Source organism: Pongo pygmaeus, chromosome 15, assembly GCF_028885625.2.
Source record: "Pongo pygmaeus isolate AG05252 chromosome 15, NHGRI_mPonPyg2-v2.0_pri, whole genome shotgun sequence".
NCBI classification, from domain to species: Eukaryota; Metazoa; Chordata; class Mammalia; order Primates; family Hominidae; genus Pongo; species Pongo pygmaeus.
In genome coordinates, this window is record NC_072388.2 from 43096201 (window position 1) to 43119759 (window position 23559).

General features: G+C 37.6%; 1 protein-coding gene across 2 annotated transcripts; it reads right to left on the bottom strand.

Moving 5' to 3' along the window:
* Window positions 1-9316: 9316 nt before the first annotated feature.
* Window positions 9317-12253, bottom strand: FSCB (fibrous sheath CABYR binding protein). Of its 2 annotated transcripts, XM_054448200.2 has the most exons (2): window positions 12084-12241; window positions 9317-11983 (listed from the first exon to the last, which is right to left on the bottom strand). In XM_054448200.2, the coding sequence occupies exon 2, from the start codon at window positions 11937-11939 to the stop codon at window positions 9477-9479; it is 2463 nt and encodes an 820-aa protein (XP_054304175.2). In that variant the 5' UTR covers window positions 11940-11983; window positions 12084-12241; the 3' UTR covers window positions 9317-9476. The 2 variants fall into 2 exon arrangements, with proteins under 2 accessions (XP_054304175.2, XP_054304174.2); XM_054448199.2 differs by having other exon boundaries at window positions 9317-12253.
* Window positions 12254-23559: the final 11306 nt, after the last annotated feature.

The following is a 23559-nucleotide window of genomic DNA, read 5'->3' on the forward strand; positions in this document are numbered from 1 at the left end:
TTTCCAATCATTGGTTCATGTTCAATCACCTGAGGCCTGTTCTGTTTTCCTTTCTCTCAACCAAACGTTGCCAATCTTTCCACTCTTCAATATGTGACATAATATTGAGTCAAGTTCTTAACATCTTCTTGGTCTCCCATGAATGTTTTCTAGTTAGAGTATTATAGCCCAGAAGAAATGAACATTCTAGTACAGAGTGGGGCAGGAAAGGCACCTCCCTCACACTCTAGATACCCTGCTTCTATTAGCACAACCCAGCTGTTCCATTTAGTTATCACATTCACCTTACCTTAGCTACAGCTGAATGTCTCTTTGCAATCATTTTACATTTTCTTCTTTCCCATTTCACAATGCACACTAGTCAAAGTCTTTAACATTCTATTTAAGTCCCACCTCCAATCCCTTTCTCTTAGCTGAGGGCACGGTTTTCACAATCTGTGGAGAAAATACATGTATCCCAACCCACCAAATTAAAATACCCTATCCTAATCCACCCAGTTAACATCTGAGCACCACAATGAGTATCAAATTACCAAATCAGAACCACAAATATCAGAGACCTTACCTGGCAGCAAGTTTTATCAACAATGTCAAGCACATAAGCAATCAAGAGGCACAGACAAAGGGAGAAATCAAGAACATCCTGCGTGATTTCTCAGGTCCTTTCTTTCCACATTGGACAGGAGTCATCTGGCCGAGAAGAACAGATGAGGTCTCTAAGTGAGTTTTAGTGATCACTTCCACATTTGGGGGAGTATGATTACAAACCATTTCTATTTTATGCCCTCAGAGAGTTGTAGAACATATGCGATAGTTTTCATGCCTTACAAATCCGTAAACTATAGATGCATTTATTATAAGCAATCTGAAGTCAGAGACAACCTGTAAAGGACATTCCATAGGTAAGAACTCTTCTCCTAACAAATGTTAGTTTATTTACCCAAAATATAGTTACCATGTTTACATGGAGATTTGACTGGCTCAAGAGCCTTCTTTGCTTTCCCTCAAAAGCATCACTCTTGGTAATCAGGGCAGAAATGAATCATAGGTCTACAGCTTTAACTACTTCCTCCCCCCAAATCTATATTTATCCACATCTATTCTTGTCATAACGGAAGCAGTCCTGCTTTACACTAATCAGGTGCTCTGAATACAATTCCCTCAGCTATTCTCCTTCATTATACCTTCTGATATAATTTTGTTTTCATTTTTATTATGTTCTCTCTTTTACTGTGCCCTCTGATATAGCTTTAATGTATTCCTACCTACAAACATCTTTTCCTTACCATATAAATATATTAATTATCTCTCACTTAAAAATGATTCCTTAATGGTTATTATTCCAGAGACATCTAACATCTCTCTCTCTTTACTATTACAACTAAAATTGTTGATACTTGCTTAGACCTAAATGTGACTGTTATCCCTAATATGGAACATTTATTTATGTGTTACTTAAACCACGAAGACATTTTTAACTGCCTACTGAATACAGTCATCCCTCAGTATCCTTGGGAGATTGGTTCCAGAACCCCATGGATACGAAAATCCATGAATGCTCAAGTCCCTTAAATAAAATGGTGTAGTATTTGCATATAACCTATGCACATCCTCCCCTATACTTCAAATCATCTCTAAATTACTTATACCTAACACAATGTAATGCTATGTAATAGTTGTTCTACTCTATTTTTTATTTGTATTATTTTTATTGACAATGAGTACATGTCAAAGAAGGTGGCCACTTGATTCAAGGGAGTTCTCATAGAGAAGATACTGGCTGAACTAAGAGTTGAAGGATAAATGGGATCACATAAGTTGGAGGCAATGTTGACAAAAGCATTTAAAATAAGAAAAACAAGACTTTTAGTTCTAACAAGATTTCTCTCTGTTTTACCATGCTAAGTACAACTATAAACACTGGAAATAAAATGAGACAACCAAAAGATAACTTTGAAAAGTAGAGAGTGAAAGGCAAACTCATTAGCCACCCCAGGACTAAAGGAAAAACACAGTGGCAGAGCATCTCTTACCCCCACCCAACTGAAGAAGGTGATGTGATGCTAGCCCAATATTTCCCAACTTCCCACATAGCAACAGAAGGCAGCCCAGGTAGGGTCCTTCCTCCCCTGGATGGAAAAAGAGTTCTACCCACAAGACCAGGCAAGTACTGCAGGCCCCACCCCAGCCCCAGCAGTGCAGATCAATCAGAAGCCCCAATGATAATGAGGAGCCAGAGGAAGCATTCTCTGTCCGATCTACACATACACATTTCCCTACCTAGAAACACTACTGAAACTGACAAGGGGGAATCCTGCCACAGAATTGGCTAGCCCAGAAGCCTCTTTGTCCCCAGAGGCCTCCTCACACAATAAGAGACACAGGGTGGATGTGCCCATATGGGAAGCTTCTTCTTTTTGGTGGAAATGAAACTTCCCTCCCCAACTTATAGGTTCCAGGCAGCCTGACCAAGGGATGCTCCTTCTGCCCCCTCAGATGGCACTAGCAGGAAACAGTAGGAGTCTCAGGTAAATTAAGCTGACCAAAATAACACCACAAAGGCTCTGATAATTAAATTTTCATTGGAACCACTGTCCACAAAAGATGGCCAAGACCTGTATGCTAAAACTAAGCATGTCTGCTAAAATCAAAAATTTAAATAGGACCCAGTGTGTCCTAACATACTAATAGCAAAATGTCCAGGATACAAATGACTAAAAGACAATGAACAAAGAAGAGGCCTGGGAGTATAAAAACCATTGTCAAGTACAGCAAGAATAGAAAAAGGATATCACAAGAAAGAAAGTATCCAGGTAATAATAATGAGAGCTAAAGCCACATTTGTTGCTGATAGTGTACTGGACACTGTTCTAGGAACTTAAAATGAAGGAACTCTTCTGTTAAAACCATTCTATTGATTAGGTATTGTTCTTATTATTTCTGTTTTTGCATGGATAAACTGAGGCATAGGGAGGTTAATTAACTTGAACTAGCCAAACAGCTCATACGTGATGGAATCAGGATTTACAAACTTTCAGTCATACTCTCAGCTTCCACTCTATACTTAGAGTGATATAAAGTAGGATAGAGTAGATTGTGAATGGCCATGACTATCTTTTTAAGGGATCTAGATTGTATTTTGTAGGAAAATGACTACATGAGCAAATCTGTGTGTTAAAAAAACAACTCTGGAAATAACAAAAAGGATTAATTAGAAGAAGAAACACTAAAATAGAAAAAGCAGATAATGGCCATAAGTAAGAAGGAAAGGATATTAAGAATCTAAACTACACAAGTAACAATATCACTGAGGAGAGGCTATTAACAGGGATAAAAGGAAACTTTAACAGGAAGACATACTAACTCTAAACATTTATACAGCTAATATCAAAGGTTCAAGACACCTGAAGCAAAAACTGATAGAACTTCAAGGTGAAATAGATGAATACATATTATAGGCAAGAATTTTTTTTTTTTTTTTTTGAGACAGAGTCTCGCTCTGTCGCCCAGGCTGGAGTGCAGTGGCACGATCTTGGCTCACTGCAACCTCCGCCTCCTGGGTTCAGGCCATTCTCCTGCCTCAGCCTCCCGAGCAGCTGGGACTACAGGCGCCCGCCACCATGCTCGGCTAATTTTTTTTTTTTTTTGTATTTTTAATAGAGACGGGGTTTCACCGTGTTAGCCAGGATGGTCTCGATCTCCTGACCTTGTGATCTGCCCGCCTCAGCCTCCCAAAGTGCTGGGATTACAGGCATGAGCCACCGTGCCCGGCCTATAGTCAAGGATTTCAACACACCTCTCTCAATGATCTATGGAACAGGTGGATAGAAGTCAGTAACGATATAGAAGAACTGAACAACCCTATCAACCAATTGTTGATTCTAAAGTTGATATTTATAAAACCCTTCAACCAAAACCAGCAGAATATTTTAGAACACAGAGCACTTACCAAGAGAGGTCACAAGTTAAACCATAAAACAAGTCTCAATAAGTTAAAAAGGTACAAATTAGACAAGTATTTTATTACAAAGAAGTAATTAAAGGGAAAACTAATAGCAAAAAGAAATCTGGAAAACCCCAAAATATTTTAGAATAAAATATACCCTCTTAAGTAACACATCTGTCAAAGAATAAATCAAACACAAAATTACCAACTCTTAACTGAATGAAAATGCAAATACAAAGAATTGGAATGTATAGAATACAAATAAAACATGCTCAAAGAAAAATTAAGACCTATATTAGAAAAGCAGTAAATATTAAATTATTAACCACAGATTTATCTGAAGAAATTAGAAAAAGAGGACATAAGTAGAAGTAAGTAGAAAAATATAAATAATAAAGAGTGGAAGTTAATGAATAAGGGAAAAAATAAATAGCAAAACCAATAAAACCAAAAGCCAGTTCTTTGACAAGATCAATAAAACTAGTAAACTTCAACCCATACTAATTTGGGAAGAAAGAGAGACAGAGAGGCAGAGACAGAGAAGATAGAAGTTACCAACATTTATCCATATAAGATATGAATAATTATACCGTAAGTAGAAATAAAACATCATTATAGATCCTATAGACGTAAGAAGGATAAAAGGAAGTAACAAACAACACAAAAACCCTATTTTTATTAAAGAAATCAAATTTTAGCTAAAAATTCTCCCAGAAATAAAACTCCAGGCCAAGATGGCTTCCCTGCTGAATTCTGTAAAATATTTAGCAGAGAACACATACCAATTCTGCATAATACCTATCAGAAAAATAAAGCAGAGGAAACACTTCTCACTTCATCATGTGAGACCAGCATTATATTGATACCCAAACTAGACAAAGACATTCAAAGAAAAAAAAACTATAGATCTATTCCTCATGAACATAGTTATAAAAATTACTAACAAAATTTTAGCCCAATTAAATCCCCTAATATATAAAACAAATAGCACATTATGACTGTATTAGTTTGTTTTCACACTGCTGATAAAGCATACCCAAGACTGGGAAGAAAAAAAAAGATCTAATTGGACTTACAGTTCCACATGGCTGAGGAGGCCTCAGAATCATGGTGGGATGTGAAAGAAACTTCTTACATGGCCGCAGCAAGAGAAAAATGAGGAAGAAACAAAAGCAGAAACCCTTGATAAACCCATCAGATTTCATAAGACTTAATTCACTATCATGAGAATAGCACGGGAAAGACCAGCCACCATGATTCAATTACCTCTCCCTGCATCCTTCCCACAACACGTGGGAATTCTGGGAGATACAATTCAAGTTGAGATTTGGGTGGGGACACAGCCAAACCGTATCCATGACCACGTAGGAATTTTCCAGGGAATGAAAGGTTGTTTTAACATTTGAAAATCAATCAACAAAATTCACTGCATTAACAGACCAAAAACGGAAACCATATGGTGATCTTAATAGCATTTGCCATAGCATAAAAAGCATAGGCAAATAGCATAAAAAGCATTTGCCAAAATTCTACATTCATTTCTAATGAAAAAACTCTCAGCTAAGTAGAAACAGAAGGAAATTTCCTCAACCAGAGGAAAAAGGCATCTATGAAAAACTTACAGCTAACATCATACTTAAAAAGTCCTAATGATTTCCCCCAAGATCAGGAACAAGGTAAACTGTTTGCTCTCACCACTTGTATTAAGAGTTCTAGCCAGTACAATAAGACAAGGGAAAGTATTTAAATAAGAAAGGAAAAATTAAAACATGTATTTGCAGATGATATGATTGTCTATATAGAAAATTCTGAGTAATCGGCCTGGCTCGGTGGCTCACGCCTGTAATCCCAGCACTTTGAGAGGTAGAGGCGGACAGATCACAAGGTCAGGAGTTCGAGACCAGCCTGACCAAGATGGTGAAACTCTGTCTCTACTAAAAATATGAAAATTAGCCAGGTATGGTGGCATGCACCTGTAATCCCAGCTACTTGGGAGGCTGAGGCAGAGGAATCACTTGAACCCTGGAGGCGGAGGTTGCAGTGAGCCGAGATTGTGCCATTGTACTCCAGCCTGGGAAACAAGAGCAAAACTCCGTCTTAAAAAAAAAAAAAAAATTAAAAGAAAATTCTGAGTAATCTACAAAAAAAGCCACAAAAGCTAATAAATGAGATTGGGAAAATCTCAGTATTCAAAGCCAACACAAAAAGTCAATTGTATTTCTATACAATAGCAACAAAAAATTGGAAGGTAAAATTTAAAAAAATTTAATAGCATCAAAAAAATAGAATGCCTAATAAATTTTATAAAATCAAAAGCTACAAGTCATCTGAGAGAAACTAAAGAAAGCCTAAATAAATGTAGATATATATTAATAAGTGTATTCATGAATCAGAAAATTTGTTATTAGTAGGATATCATTTCTTTCCAAGTTGGTCTTTAGATTCAGTGCAATCCCAGCAAGCAGTTTTGTGGAAATAAACTAATTCAAAAATTTGCACGAAAGTGCAAAAGACCTAGAATTGCTAAAACAACTTTTAATAAGAAGAAAAATATTGGAAAACTAACACTACCTTATTTCAAGATTATAAATCTACTGGTTTCAAAATAATGTTAATTGATGTAGAGATAGACATAAAGATCAGTGGAACAAAATAGTGTACAAAAATATACACCTACATATATGATCAATTAATTTTCAACAAAGGCTCCAAGGCAGTTCAATGAGGACAAGATAATCACTTAAATAGTGTTGGGAGAAGGGGCTACCTGTACGTCTAAAAAAATAAAAGTTAACCTCATATCTCTTCTCACACCACATAAAAAGATTACTGATGACAGATCTTAGAATTAAGTATAAGATACAGAACAATAGCATTTTTAGAAGAAAACTTAGGAAGAAATCTTCGTAATACTCAGTTTGGCAAACATTTCTTAAATTTGACACATGAGAAAGCATGGGCTTCACCAAAGAAGATATGCAGATGGCAAATAAGCACATAAAAGGATGCCCCAAATTATTAGTCATTAGAGAAATGCACATTAAAAGTACAAGGAGATAGCACTATCCTCCTAGTAAAGTGGATAAAATGAAAAAGACCAACCAGCCCAAGTGTTGGTGAGGATGTAGAACAGCTTTAACTCCAACAGCTGTTGGTCAGAAAGTAAATGGTTTGTCACTTTGGAAAACAGTTTGGCAGTATTTTAAAGTCAGACATACACCTATCACACAGCCTGACCATTCTATACCTAGGTATTTTCTCTAAAGAAATAAAAGCATATGTCCACACAAAGACTCATACATGAATGTTCATAGAAGCTTTATGTAGAATAGCAAAAACTGGAAACAACCCAAATGTGTATCAAATGAATTTTAAAATTTTGCAATATTCATATAATGGAATACAACTTCACAATAAAAGTAAAAATATATTTTTACTATTTATATAACAGTCTAGAAAAATGCATAAAAATTTCCAGTGACAGAAAACAGATCAGAAATTGCTTGTATGTATGGGGTGGAGGGTGGAAGCAGGGAAAGAGAAGTTACAAATGATCATAGTGGGAACTTTTGACTTATAGCCATCTTCATTGTTTTCATTGTGGTGATGGTTTCACAGGTGTATACATGATGTCAAAACTCATCGAATTGTACAATTTAAGTAAATGTTATTTATTTTATGTAGGTTATATCTCAGGAAAGCTATCTTTAAAATATCTCATATTTAAGAAAAAAAATTTAATGGTTAGCAGCCTGACGTCATTCTTACATTTGGTAGACTATCACCTGTATGTGTTTCTATTCACACTGAATTTTTGCCAATGTTCAATGTATTCAGATTTTCTTACTTATACCTCTCTCTTAGAAGCATCAAATCAATGTTTCTTGCCCTAAATTTTCACAGCTACTCCTGTCGGAACTTATATTTGCCGCATTTTTTAATTTGATCTCCAGAATCTCACGAATATACTTGTTTACTATTTATACAGTGTACTATATATATTCAGATAAATATAAGCTCCCCCTCAGCTCCAGAAACATCCAACTTTTAAGTGTTGAAAGTTTTCTCATGTTGCCAGTTGACAGATCCCATCTTTATTAAACATATTCTCATTCTAGCATAATTCTGTACTCTCATGTGGCTTCCGAATTTAAAAAGAAAACAAGCCACAATAGAAAATCCAAAATAGAAACAAAAGACCTAATTTAGAAAACCAAGTTTAACTGGATTTAAGTATCTCAGAAAACATAAAATGGAGGACTTGTACATTGCAAAAAAACAGCCCTCATTCTACATAGTCAGAATAACATTTTCAACCTCAAATTTGGCACATACAAGAAAGAGTGTTCTTGCAATAATTTTTATAAAATTCTCAAAAACTTACTTAAAATATCATATACTCTTGATTACTGAGGTAATGAAGAATGTGACAAAAATCCAACAATGATAGGACATCAAAGCTTAATGAGGTTTGAAATCATCAACCTAGAGTTCTCACTAAATAGAGAAATACACTGACAAAATTTTAAAATTTTTGAGAAAATTATCTCAACATTTCAGCACATTGTAATTAATTTGTAGCTAGAGAAAATATTTTCCCAAAGTTGTTATAACCATGGAAAACTAGATACCCTTTAATAACAGACATCTTAGAATACATATTGTTAAGGCTTGATGTCCTTTAAAAACTTCAATAGCTTTTACTACAGTAATTTGATTTTATTCTAAGTCGCTCTTCATTACCAGTTCATAGAGCAAAAAGCATAAGCCAAATTTTCCAAGGATTCATCACATTCTCAGTTGAAATCAAATTAAAAACTAAACACAGGGATGTGCCCTCAAGGCCATCTAGGTATATTTTTCTTTATTTGCACACCTTTTTTAGTACTTTATCTATGACCATCTTCATTTCATTGAACTGAAGATTTTTACAAAAGAAATAAGGTTTTCTATCCAGACATTGAAATGTAAAACGTGCAAGAAGATAAAGAGGAACACTTAGGCTAAAACCAGGAAAGTAATGCTTGTCTCAGAAGGAATTGAATGAAAAGAGAATAAGAGATACGATGAATTATAATAAGGAGAAAGAGAACATCACATAACTTTAGATGTGTGACTAAGACTCAAGGAATTTAAAGTAGATGACAGATATGCAGAAAAGACACTGGCTTTTCCACTAGAAACTATATTTACTTATAAAGGGAAGGCAAAGACAAGAAAAGATGGCTGCAGATTAAACTTTACTTGTGTCAATAAGTTTACTGTAGGAAGGATATTTTAAGTAATTTTTTTCAATTATAAACTTACTTTCAAAATAGGTATTTTTCATGCCATAAATTTGAATGAAAGTAACACAAGTAATTTTATGCTGCTACAGTTTTTATTGTTCATTTTCCAACCTGTATTCCAAGTCTTGGGGTCCCCTTTAATTTGCCTTATTGACAAAGCTACTTCCCGCTGCCCACCCTTTTCTAAAGTATGTTCTTCCAAAACCATGTAGTTTCTGATTGCTAGCTTAGGTACAACCTGACTACAGTTCAGGAGGATGTTGTTTTAATTCTATATGAAAAACACCTTCTATTTCAAGAGTGGGAGCCTGTCCATCATTGGTATTAGACAAATCTTTAAGGACAGAATTCATTTTTGAAACGTCTTCAAATTTTGCTTCACCTTCCAAAACAACCGATCCTAATTTTACTGCTGGAATTCCTGCCACCTGTGGTGACTGAAATTCAGTAGACACATTCTCTACTAGAGCCTCATCTTCAGGGGTTTGTTCAGATGGTGGAGGTGAAACTTCAGCAGAGGCCTCTTGTATAGCAAACTCCTCAGTCAGAAGCAAATCAGCTGGTGGGGAATGTTTGTCAACGGGGGCCTCTTCTGCAGGGACATCATCAGCTGGGGGAGAGTGTACTGCAGCAAGGGTCTCTTCTATAGGAGTCTCCTCAGCTGGTAGAGACTGAACTTCAGCAGGGGCCTCCTCAGCTGGTAGAGACTGAACTTCAGCAGGGGCCTCCTCAGCTGCTGGAGGCTGAACTTCAGCGAGGGCCTCCTCAGCTGGTGGAGGCTGAACTTCAGCGGGCGCCTCCTCAGCTGGTGGAGGCTGAACTTCAGCGGGGGCCTCCTCAGCTGGTGGAGGCTGAACTTCAGCGGGGACCTCCTCAGCTGGTGGAGGCTGAACTTCAGCGGGGGCCTCCTCAGCTGGTGGAGGCTGAACTTCAGTGGGGGCCTCTTCTGCAGAAGCCTCTGTAGCTGCTAGAAGCTGAATTGCAGCAGAGGCCTCTTCTGCAGTGGTCTCTTCACCTGATGGAGGCTGAAGCTCAAGAGGGGCCTCTTCTATAGAAACTCCCTTAGCTGATGGAGACTGAACTTCAGCAGGAGCCTGTTCTGCAGAAGTCTCCTCAGATAGTGGAGACTGAGCTTCAGCAGGAGTTTCATCTGCAGGAGCCTCTGTAGCTGCTAGAAGCTGAATTCCAGCAGAGGCCTCTTCTGCAGTGGTCTCTTCAGCTAATGGAGACTGAACTTCAGCATGAGCCCCTTCTGCAGAAGTCTCCTCAGATAGTGGAGACCGAGCTTTGGCAGGAGTTTCATCTGCAGGAGCCTCTGTAGCTGCTAGAAGCTGAATTTCAGCACAGGCCTCTTCTGCAGTGGTCTCTTTAGCTAATGGAGACTGAAATTCAGTAGGAGCCTCTTCTGCAGGGGTCTCCATAGCTGTTGAAAGCTGAAGTTCTCGAGCCTCTTCTGTAGAAGCCTCTTCAGGTAATAGAGGCTGAACTTCAGCAAGGGTCTCTTCAACAGTGGGAGGCTCTACTTCAGCTAAGGCCTCTTCAAGGGCACCCTCAGCTGCTAAAGGCTGTACTTCAATGGGAGCCTTTTCTGCTGAGGGAGACCGAATTTCACCAGGAAGCTCTACTGAAGGAGACTTTTCAGCTGGTGGAGGCAGAATTTCAGCAGGAGGCTCTTCTGAAGGGGACTCTTCAGCTGATGGAGGCAGAATTTCAGCAAGAAGCTCTACAGAAGGAGACTCTTCAGCAGGTGGAGGCTGAACTTTAACAGAATTATCTGCAACTGTAGTGGCTGCCTCAGCAGCAGGAGTCTCTTCAGTTGATGGCTGTACTTGAACATGGGTCTGTTCAGCAGGTCTGGGCTCCGCCTTAGCAGTGGCCTCTTCAACTAATGGAGGCTGTATTTCAGCTGGGAATTTTTCTGTTGGTGGAGTCTCTATTTCAGCAGAAGCCACTTTTTTAACAGCAGAACCTTCTTGTACAACAGATACAGTTACTTCTTCCCTAAGCTCATCTTCTAAAAGTACTGGGGGACCATTTTTAGTCTCCTGAATAAATGAAGTTCTGTTGATACTTTTCTGCCCAATTTCTTCATTGCTGCTTGTTGCTGGTTGAAATTCAGGGTGTTCACTAGCAAAAATCTTTCCCGACGATTTATGTTTCAGGGCACCTTCCTTTGACTTTGTAGAAGAACTATCTGGCCTGGAAATAACCACTATTTCTGATTCACTAAAGTATGTCTGTTGTTCCTTGTCCACCTTTTCTACAGGGGGGATGTTCATCATGGTCCAATATCCTGTACGGCTGGTCTGCTGAGATCTGTCCATTTTTAGTTGAACTGAAGGTATGTTTGGTGGAATTTCTACATCCTGAACACTCTCTGGCAATTCAATAGCAGCTTCTCTAACATCAGCTGACTTTTCTTCAGGTACCACGGTTTTCTCAACTAACTTGACTTCTTTTTTCTCTTCTACAATGATGTCTGTCTGGAGAGACTTACTAGTCATTTCCTGTCCACGCTTTCTCTTTGTCCAAGTTTGCTGAAGTTCAGAAGATATTCTAATAGACTCATAGGCTTTGGCAGAGTAGCTGCCTTTGCTTCCAGAAGTATTACCAATACGATGGGTAGCTTTGGGGCTAGATGAATTTGGTATGGCCGTGTGTTTCTTTTTCTCTATTACATGAGTTTGCTGGGATTTGTCTACCATTGGTTGGCTGGGTCGTCTTCTCTTTCGAATTTCTTGCCTACAAGCTGAGATAGGCTGATTAGAGTCATCACTTTCTTCCATTTCTAAGACTAGTGATTTCAAATTTATTAATTTTCAAGTAATGACCAAAAATCACAAACGTACCAAGTGTTGAAGACTTTGCCTTTCTTAGGTGTCATTCTGTTGAGCTCCCTCAGAAAAAAAGTAATTCATAAGTTATTGCATTCCATACTACACTCTTGTTGGATCCCACCTTATTCAGTAAGCGTCTTTCTTGTTTAGTCTCTGTTATAACTAAATATCACTTTTAGAAGTTTCCTTCAAGGGTCTATGACATCATAGCCAATTCTGCCTTCAGGATTCCATCAGTGGTATTCCTAGGACTTTTAAACTTAGTATACATTCATAGGTAATGGCTGCAAGTGAGAATCTACTTTTTGAAACAAGTCAAGTTAAAAAAAAGCATTTGTCTACAAAAGAACATCAGGTAAATTCCAGTAATGCCACTTTCTAATTGCCGAAATTGATGCTTTTTTGAACTTTCAATTCTGTTCTTTTCATCCTATTATCAAAGACAGTAATGCAGAACTCAGAATGCTGCAGCCTATTTTCAGTTATACAAAACAACCCATAACATGTGTGAGGATGTTCTATCAATGTATTTTATATGACTTGAAAGGAAGTTACTACTGTTTGAAAAACTTGAATTCTGAAGTTCATCTTCATATAAGCTTCTTTTCTACATCCTTAGCCTTCAGTAACACAACAGCCTATTATCAAAATATAGAAGGCAGGTTTATCTTCTAAAACATCCTGAGATATTTTAATTTTTATTTAACTATTTTAGAGTGTAGTTGCACTGAAAATTTGCCAACTAAAAGAATGAGTCTAAATACATGCCAAGTGAGATAAAATGCACCTTTTGAAGTAGTCACATTCGACTCTGCTGAGTACCTACATAGGAATGAATGCCCCAATGTAGATAAAAACTTTATTTTTATCTTTGTCTTGTTTTTTGAGATAGGATCTCACTCTGTCACCCAGGCTGGAGTGCAGTGGTGCAATCACAGCTCACTGCAGCCTCAATCTTCTGGGCTTAAGCAACACTCCTACCCCTGTGTCCCCAGTAGCTGAGATTACAGGCATGAGCCACTGCACCAGCTGAGGATAAAAACATTCAATTGAAGCTATGAAAAGGAGGAATTCCAGTCAAGCAGATTGTAGATGACATTGTATTAGATTTGGAATACAGATAAAATTTTAACTCATATCACTCAAGAATTTTACTAGAAAAAATGAATATTGATCAAACAGTATGCAAAAACGTTGTGCATTAGTCTGAGGAAAATTAAGAAGAGAAAATAGACTTTTAAAATACAGTTATAGGAGACAATGTAATAACCATGGCCAAATAATAATTATGACTGCATTAATCTGGGAATATTTTTAAATTTCTTTATGCCATATTGCCCCTAGAAAACATAGTGAATTGAATAATTCCCCTTTTTTTCACAAGCGTTGGTGTTATGAGCTGAATGTTTGTGGCCCTGTCTCCTTACCCACAAATTCATATGTTGGAACCCCCAAAGTTACAGTATTTAAAGATGGGATCTTTGGCAGTTACAGGCATACCTCATTTTATTACACTTCGCTTTTTTGTGTTTTACAGATACTGCACTTTTTACAAATTGAAAGTTTGTGGCAAGCCTGCATCAAGAAAGTCCATTGATGTCATTTTTTTCAAACAGTATGTGCTCATTTCATTTCTTTGTGTCACATTTTGGTAATTCTTGCAATATTTCAAACTTTTTCGTTATTATACTATCTGCTGTGGTGATCTATGATCAGTGATCTTTAATGTTACTACTGTAAATATTTTGCAGCATCATACCCTATATATAACAAATTTAATAGATAAATGTTGTATGTGTTCTGACTAATCCACCAGCCAGCTGTTCCCTCATCTCTCTCTCTCTCTCCTCACGCCTTTCTATTGCTTGAGACACAACAATATTGAAATTAGGCAAATTGATAGTCCTACAATGGCCTCTAAGTGTTCACGTGAAAAGAAGAGCCACAGACCTCTAATTTGAAATTCATGTTGTTTTCATGCCTGCTAACACAACATCCATTCTGCAGTTCATGGATCAAGGGGTAATTCTGATTTATAATTTTATTTTTTAAATATATTTCATAATGCTATGGCTGCCATAGACAGTGATTCCATTAATGGATCTGAAATTGAACGTAAATTTAAACCCTCTGGAAAGGATTTACCACTTTAGATGCCATTAAGAATATTTATGAATAATGGTAATAGGTCTAAATATCAACATTAGCAGGAGTCTGGAAGAAGCTGATTCCAACCCTCACAGATGACTTTGAGGGCTTCAAGATTTCAGTGGAGAGAGTAACTGCAGATGTGGTAGAAATAGCAAGAAAATTTAAATTATATGTAGAGCCTGAAGACATGACTGAATTGCTGCAATCTAATGGTAAAACTTCAATGGATGAAGGGCTGCTGCTTATGGATAAGCAAAGAAAGTAGTTTCTTGAGATGGAATCTACTCCTAGTGAGGTGCTGTGAACATTGTTGCAATAACAACAAAGGATTTAGACTATTCCACAAACTTCACTGATAAAGCAATGGTACGGTTTGAGAGGATTGACTCCGATTTTGAAAAAAAGTTATGACGCTATAAAATAGTACTGCATGCTACAGAGAAACATTTCATAAAAGGGTCAATTGGTGGGGCAATCTCCATTGGCTTGTTTATCAACATCTTTGTGGTCGCAAAGAGAGAGCCTGGTGTTTCTCTCAATTATATCTGACAAATATTGCAGGTGTGTTTTGTAATCAAGTTTCTGAAATTTCATGTAATATCTTCAAAGTCTATTTTGGGTCAATTCACAACAAGAAATAAATGTCAAAGCCAACATTGCACTAATTGGGTTAATATAAGATTATATGTATTGGATTAGTTTTGCTTCTTTAACTTAAATAAGACTTTTCCAAATTTCCTTAAACTGAATTGTCCATTTCAATTAAATTGAATTCTCAATTTCCAGTCCTTAGATCTTTATGTTTTCCTCTCTTGTCTGTCTTTTTCATACAAGCCATTTTGACAGGGGTGAGATGATATCTCATTGTGATTTTGATTTGCATTTCTCTGATTAGCGATGTTGAGCATTTTCTCATATCACTGTTTACCATTTCTATGCCATCTTTTAAGCAATGTCTATTCAGATATTTTGCCCATTTTTTGTATAAATTTATGTGGTACAAGTATAATTTTATTACATAGATATATTGCATGTGGTGGAGTCAGAGATTTTAGTGTTACAATTACCTGAATAATATAAATTGTACCCATTAGGTAATTTCTTATCATCCCCCACTTCCATCTCCCACACTTCTGAGCCTCCATTGTTATATCATTCAACACTCTGCATCCATGTGGATGCTTTACTTAGCTCCCACTTATAAGTGAGAAGATGCATTGCCTTTCTGTTTCTGAGTTGTTTCTCTTAAAATAATGGCCTCCAGGTCCATTCATGCTGCAGCAAAAGACATGATTTTATTTTTTTAAATTTTTTACCAGGTTAAGCTTTATTATTTTTTAACTTTAATTATACTTTAGGTTCTAGGATACATGTGCACAACGTGCAAGTTTGTTACATAGGCATACATGTGCCATGTTGGTTTGCTGCACCCATTAACTCGTCATTTACATTAGGTATTTCTCCTAATGCTATCCCTCCCCCTTTTCCACACCGCATGACAGGACCTGGGGTGGGATATTCCCCGCACTGTGTCCAAGTGTTCTATTTTGTTCAATGCTCACCTATGAGTGAGAACATGCCGTGTTTGCTTTTCTGTCCTTGTAATAGTTTGCTCAGAATGATGGTTTCCAGCTTCATCCATATCCCTGCAAAGGACATGAACTCATCCTTTTTTATGACTGCATAGTATTCCACGGTGCCTATGTGCCACATTTTCTTAATCCAGTCTATCATTGTTGGATATTTGGGTTGGTTCCAAGTCTTTGCTATTGTGAATAGTGCCACAATAAACATATGTGTGCATGTGTCTTTATAGCAGCATGATTTATGATCCTTTGGGTATTTACCCAGTAATGGGATTGATGGGTCAAATGATATTTCTAGTTCTAGATCATTGAGGAATTGCCACACTGTCTTCCACAATGGTTGAACTAGTTTACACTCCCACCAACAGTGTAAAAGCATTCCTATTTCTCCACATCCTCTCCAGCATCTGTTGTTTCCTGACTTTTTAATGATCGCCATTCTAACTGCCGTGAGATGGTATCTCATTGTGGTTTTGATTTGCATTTCTCTGATGACCAGTGATAATGAGCCTTTCTTCATGTGTCTATTGTCTGCATAAATGTCTTCTTTTGAGAAGTGTCTGTTCAATCCTTTGCCCACTATTTCATGGGGTTGTTTTTTTCTTGTAAATTTGTTTAAGTTCTTTGTAAAAGATCAGATGGTTATAGATGTGTGGTGCTATTTCTGAGGCCTCTGTTCTGTTGCATTGTTCTATACATATGTTTTGGTACCAGTACCTTGCTGTTTTGGTTACTGTAACCTTGTAGTATAGTTTGAAGTCAGGTAGCATGATGCCTCCAGCTTAGTTCTTTTGGCTTAGGATTGACTTGGCAATGTGGGCTCTTTTTTGGTTCCACATGAACTTTAATGTAGTTTTTTCCAATTCTGTGAAGAAAGTCATTGGTAGCTTGATGGGGATGGCATTGAATCTATAAATTACCTTGGGCAGTATGGCCATTTTCACAATATTGATTCTTCCTATCTATAAGCATGGAATGTTCTTCCATTTGTTTGTGTCCTCTTTTATTTCGTTGAGCAGTGGTTTGTAGTTCTCCTTGAAGAGGTCCTTCACATCCCTTGTAAGTTGGATTCCTAGGAATTTTATTGTCTTTGTAGCAATTGTGAATGGGAGTTCACTGATGATTTGGCTCTCAATTTGTCTGTTATTGGTGTACAGGAATGCTTGTGATTTTTGCATATTGGTTTTGTATCCTGAGACTTTGCTGAAGTTGCTTATCAGCTTAAGGAGACTTTGGGCTGAGACAATGGGGTCTTCTAAATACACAATCATGTCATCTGCAAACAGAGACAATTTGACTTCCTCTTTTCCTAATTGAATACCGTTATTTCTTTCTCTTGCCTGATTGCCCTGGCCAGAACTTCCAACACTATGTTGAATAGGAGTGGTGAGAGAGGGCATCCCTGTCTTGTGCCAGTTTTCAAAGGGAATGCTTTCAGTTTTTCCCATTCACAATAATATTGGCTGTGGGTTTGTCATAGATAGCTCTTATTATTTTGAGATACATTCCATCAATACCTAGTTTATTGAGAGATTTTAGTATGAAGGCTGTTGAATTTTGTCGAAGGCCTTTTCTGCTTCTATTGAGATAATCATGTGGTTTTTGTCATTGCTTCTGTTTATGTAATAAATTACGTTTATTGATTTGCATATGTTGAACCAACCTCACATCCCAGGAATGAAGCCAACTTGATTGTGGTGGATAAGCTTTTTGATGTGCTGCTGGATTTGGTTTGCCAGTATTTTATTGAGGATTTTCACATCGATGTTCATCAAGGATATTGGTGTAAAATTCTCTTTTTTTGTTGTGTCTCTGCCAGGCTTTGGTATCAGGATGATGCTGGCCTCATAAAATGAGTTAGGGAGGATTCCCTCTTTTTCTATTGATTGGAATAGTTTCAGAAGGAGTGGTACCAGCTCCTCTTTGTACCTCTGGTAGAATTTGGCTGTGAATCTGTCTGGTCCTGGACTTTTTTGGTTGGTAGGCTCTTAATTATTGCCTCAATTTCAGAGCCTGTTATTGGTCTATTCAGAGATTCGACTTCTTCCTGGTTTAGTCTTGGGAGGGTTTATGTCTCCAGGAATTTATCCATTTCTTCTAGATTTTATAGTTTATTTGCGTAGGGGTGTTTGTAGTATTCTCTGATGGTAGTTTGTATTTCTGTGGGATCAGTGGTTATATCCCCTTTATCATTTTTTATTGTGACTATTTGATTCTTCTCTCTTTTCTTCTTTATTAGTCTTGCTAGCGGTCTATCAATTTTGTTATCTTTTCAAAAAACAAGCTCCTGGATTCATTGACATTTTGAAGGGTTTTTTGTGTCTCTATCTCCTTCAGTTCTGCTCTGATCGTAGTTATTTCTTGCCTTCTGCTAGCTTTTGAATTTGTTTACTCTTGCTTCTCTAGTTCTTTTAATTGTGATGTTAGGGTGTCAATTTTAGATCTTTCCTCCTTTCTCCTGTGGCATTTAGTGCTATAAATTTCCCTCTACAAACTGCTTTAAATGTGTCCCAGAGATTCTGGTACGTTGTGTCTTTGTTCTCATTGGTTTCAAAGAACATCTTTATTTCTGCCTTCATTTCTTTATTTACCCGGTAGTCATTCAGGAACAGGTTGTTCAGCTTCCATGTAGTTATGTGGTTTTGAGTGAGTTTCTTAATCCTGAGTTCTAGTTTGATTGCACTGTGGACTGAGAGACAGTTTGTTGTGGTTTCTGTTCTTTTACATTTGCTGAGGAGTGCTTTACTTTCAACTATGTAGTACATTTTGGAATAAGTGTGATGTGGTGCTGAGAAGAATGTATATTCTGTTGATTTGGGGTGGAGAGTTCTGTAGATGTCTTTTAGGTCTGCTTGGTGCAGAGCTGAGTTCAAGTCCTGGATACTTGTTAATCTTCTGTCTCATTGATCTCATATTGATACTGGGGTGTTTAAGTCTCCCATTATTATTGTGTGGGAGTCTAAGTCTCTTTGTAGGTCTCTAAGGACTTGCTTTATGAATCTGGGTGCTCCTGTATTGGGTGCATATATATTTAGGATAGTTAGATCTTCTTGTTGAATTGATCCTTTTACCATTATGTAATGGCCCTCTTTGTCTCTTTTGATCTTTGTTGGTTTAAAGTCTTTTTTATCAGAGACTAGGATTGCAACCTCTGCTTTTTTTTTTTTTTTGCTTTCCATTTGCTTGGTAGATTTTCCTGCATCCTTTTATTTGTGTGTCTCTGCATGTGAGATGGGTCTCCTGAATAAAACACACGGATGGGTCTTGACTCTTCATCCAATTTGCCAGTCTGTGCCTTTTAACTGGGGCATTTAGCCCATTTACATTTAAGGTTAATATTGTTATGTGTAAATTTGGTCCCATCATTATGATGTTAGCTGGTTATTTTGCCCATTAGTTGATGCAGTTTCTTCCTAGTATTGATGGTCTTTACAATTTGGCATGTTTTTGCAGTGGCTGGTACCAGTTGTTCCTTTCCATGTGCTTCCCTCAGGAGCTCTTGTAAGGCAGGCCTCGTGGTGACAAAATCTCTCAGCATTTACTTGTTTATAAAGGATTTTATTTCTCCTTCACTTATGAAGCTTAGTTTGGCTGGGTGTGAAATTCTGGGTTGAAAATTCTTTTCTTTAAGAATGTTGAATATTTGCACCCCACTCTCTTCTGGCTTGTAGAGTTTCTGCTGAGAGATCCACTGTTAGTCTGATGTGCTTCTCTTTGTGGGTAACCTGACCTTTCTCTCTGGCTGCCCTTAACATTTTTTCCTTAATTTCAACCTTGGTGAATCTGACAATTATGTGTCTTGGGATTGCTCTTCTCAAGAAGTATCTTTGTGGTATTCTCTGTATTTCTTGAATTTGAATGTTGGCCAGCCTTCCTAGGTTGGGGAAGTTCTCCTGGATAATATCCTGAGGAGTGTTTTCCAACTTGGTTCCATTCTCCCTGTCACTTTCAGGTACACCAATCGAAAGTAGATTTGGTCTTTTCACATAGTCCCATATTTCTTAGAGGCTTTGTTTGTTTATTTTTACTCTTTTTTCTCTAAACTTCTCTTCTCCCTTTGTTTCATTTATTTCATCTTCAATCACTGATACCCCTTCTTCCACTTGATTGAATCAGCTATTAAAGCTTGTGCATGTGTCACGTAGTTCTTGTACCATGGTTTTCAGCTCCATCAGGTCATTTAAGGTCTTCTCTACACTGTTTATTCTAGTTAGCCATTCATCTAATCTTTTTTCAAGGTTTTTAGCATCCTTGTAATTGGTTCAAACATCTTCCTTTAGCTCAGAGAAGTTTGTTATTATCAACCTTCTGAAGCCTGCTTCTGTCAGCTCATCAAAGTCATTCTCCGTCCAGCTTTGTTCTGTTGCTGGCGAAGAGCTGCAATCCTTTGAAGGAGTAGAGGTGCTCTGGTTTTTAGAATTTTCAGCTTTTCTGCTCTCATTTCTCCCCATCTTTGTGGTTTTATCTACCTTTGGTCTTTGACGTTGGTGACCTACAGATGGGGTTTGTTGTGGATGTCCTTTTAGTTGATGTTGATGCTATTCCTTTTCGTTTGTTGGTTTTCCTTCTAACAGTCAGGTCCCTCAGCTGCAGATCTGTTGGAGTTTGCTGGAGGTCTACTACAGACTCTTTTTGCTTGGGTATCACCAGCAGAGGCTGCAGAACAGCAAATATTGCAGAACAGCAAATATTGCTGCCTGATCCTTCCTCTGGAAGCTTCGTCCCAGAGGGTCACCCGCCTGTATGAGATGTCAGTCGGCCCCTACTGGAAGGTCTCTCACAGTTAGGCTACACGGGGGTCAGGGACCCACTTGAGGAGGCAGTCTGTCCATTCTCAGATCTCAAACACCATGCTGGGAGAACCGCTGCTCTCTTCAGAGCTGTCAGACAGGGATGTTTAAGTCTGCAGAAGTTTCTGCTGCCTTTTATTCAGAGGCAGCAGGCCTTGCTGAGCTGCGGTGGGCTCTGCCCAGTTTGAGCTTCCCAGGCTGCTTTGTTTACCTACTCAAGCCTCAGCAATGGCACATACCCCTCCCCTGCCAGGCTGCCGCCTCGCAGGTCAATCTCAGAATGCTGCACTAGCGGTGAGCAAGGCTCCGTGGGCATGGGACCTGCCAAGCCAGGTGTGAGATATAATCTCCTGGTGTGCCATTTGCTAAGACCATTGGAAAAGTGCAGTATTTGGGCAGGAGTGTCCCGTTTTTTTCCAGGTGCAGCCTGTCACGGCTTCCCTTGGCTAGGAAAGGGAAATCCCCCAACCCCATGTGCTTCCTGGGTGAGGCAGTGCCCCGCCCTGCTTCAACTGACCCTCCATGGACTGCACCCACTGTCCAACCAGTCCCAGTGAGATGAACCAGGTACCTCAGTTGGAAATGCAGAAATCACCCATCTTCTGCATTGATCACACTGAGAGCTGCAGACTGGAGCTGTTCCTATTCTGCCATTTTGAAACACCTAGCAATTTTATTCTTTTTTATGGCTGAAAAGCATTCCATCATGTATATACACTACATTGGCTTTATCCAGTCATCCATTGACGGACACTTAAGCTGATTCCTTATCTTTTCTACTGTGAATATTGTTGTGGTAAACATACTAGTATAGGTATCTTTTTGGTATAATGATTGCCCATTCTTTAATTTGATTATTTGGGTTTTTTTTTTCTAGTGAGTTGTTTGAGCTCCTTGTATATTCTGGTTATCAATCTCTTGTCAGATGATTAGTTTGCAAATGATTTCTCCAATGCTATGGTTGTCTTTACACTTTGTTGGCTGTTTCCTTTGCTGTGCAGAAGATTTTTAGCTTGATGTGATCCCATTTGTCTGTTTTTGCTTTGGTTGCCTGTGCTTGCCCAGACCAATGTCCTGGAGTATTTTTTACTAGTTTCATAGTGTTATATCTTAGATTTAAGTCTTTAATCCATTTTAATTTGATTCTTGTGTATGGTGAGAGATAGGAGTCTAGTTTCATTCTTTTGCATATAGTGATCCAGTTTTCCCAACACCATTCATTGAAAAGACTATCTTTTCCCCCATTGTGTGTTCCTGTTGTCTTTCTCAAAAATGATTTGATTGTATGTAAATTCTTGGATTTATATCAAAGTTCTCTATTCTGTTTTATTGATCTAGGTGTCTGTTTTTATGCCAGTACTGTGTTATTTGGTTACCATACTTTGTGATAAATTTTGAAGTCAGGTAGTATGATGCCTCCTGTTTTGTTCTTTTTGCTCAGGACTGCTTTAACTATTCAGGATCTTTTGTGGTTTCATACAAATTTTAGAATTTTTTTCTATTTCTGTAAAGAATATCATTGGTATTTTGTTAGGGATAGCATTGAATCTATAAATTGCTGAGTAGAATTGTAATTTTAATAATGTTAATTATTCCAATCCATGAGCATGGAATATCTTTCCATTTTTTGTACTATATTCTATTTCTTTTATTAAAGTTGTATAGTTTTCCTTGTCTAGATCTTACACTTCATTGTCTACATTGACTCCAGGGTATTTTATATTTTTGCAGCTAATGTAAATGGGATTGCTTTCTTGATTTCTTTTTCAGATTGTCCACTATTGGCATACAAAAATGTGGCTGATTTTTATATATTTATTTTGTTTCTGCAACTTTACTGAATTTATCAGTTTAAACAGTTTTTTGGTGGAGTCTTTAGGTTTTTTTACGTATAAGATCATGTTATCTGTGAACAAGGCTAATTTGACTTCTTCCAAGTCTGTGCCCCTGCTCTCCAGCTTGGGTGATGGAATATGTCCCTTAAAAAGAGAGAGAGAGAGAAAGAAATTTGGACACGGACATAGAAGGAAGATGGGCATGGAAAGACTGAGAGATTAGAGTTATGCAGCCACACAGCAAGGAATATCTGGGACTACAAGAAGCTTCCGAGGGACCACGGTCCTGCTGCCACCTTAATTTGGGATTTCTAGCCTCCAGACTTTGAGGGAATAAATTTGTTATCATAACTCAATTTGTGGTACTTTCTTGTTGCAGCCCTAGGAAACTATTACAACATCATTTTGTAGCCCCATGTTTCTGACTCTTGCCTGACACACTGTACTTCTGACTCTCACTCTCTGGTGTTTGTTTCTTTATTTTTTATTCAGGCTTGTCATTACCATGTTCGACCCGTTTCTATAATCATAAAACCAGAGAGATTTGCTGAAAGGCCTCCTCCTGATGATTTAATTTTATCAAAACAAGTTCGCTGAGTAGCATTTAATTTTACTTACAATTCTAATGACTTTGAAAGCTATGATTTAGTGATGGCAGAGATGCTACGAATTAATATAGGGCAAATATCTAAACTGTGACCTATATTGCCTTGTTTTTAACTGAATAGAACAAGTAAGATGAAGCCTGAAAAAATGCCCATTTGATATAACAATGAAGAGGTTATTGGTAATTTTACTAATAGTAAGAGCAACTTCAGTAGAAGGGTGAGGACAGAAGTCATAAAATTTTAAAATCTCTGTACATTAAAAATAAAATGTAATATGAGAAACTAAGAAAAATAAGTGTGAAATTTCACATATTTAGCCTTAATATCCAAAATCAATATAAAAATAACACAATAGAAAAATTAACAAAAGGCATAAATAGAAAACTTGAAGAAGAAAAATAAGATCAATAAATACATGAAAGAGATCAAATTCACTTCTGAAATAAAAATTAAAATAATTCCAATGTAAAAGTAGCAAAGATTTATTTTAAAGATACCCAAAAAATAAAGTGCTAGTA

Bases quoted from the DNA above. Each gene is read 5' to 3' on its own strand.
- FSCB (XM_054448199.2), bottom strand. From the start codon at position 12,020: ATGGAAGAAAGTGATGACTCTAATCAGCCTATCTCAGCTTGTAGGCAA.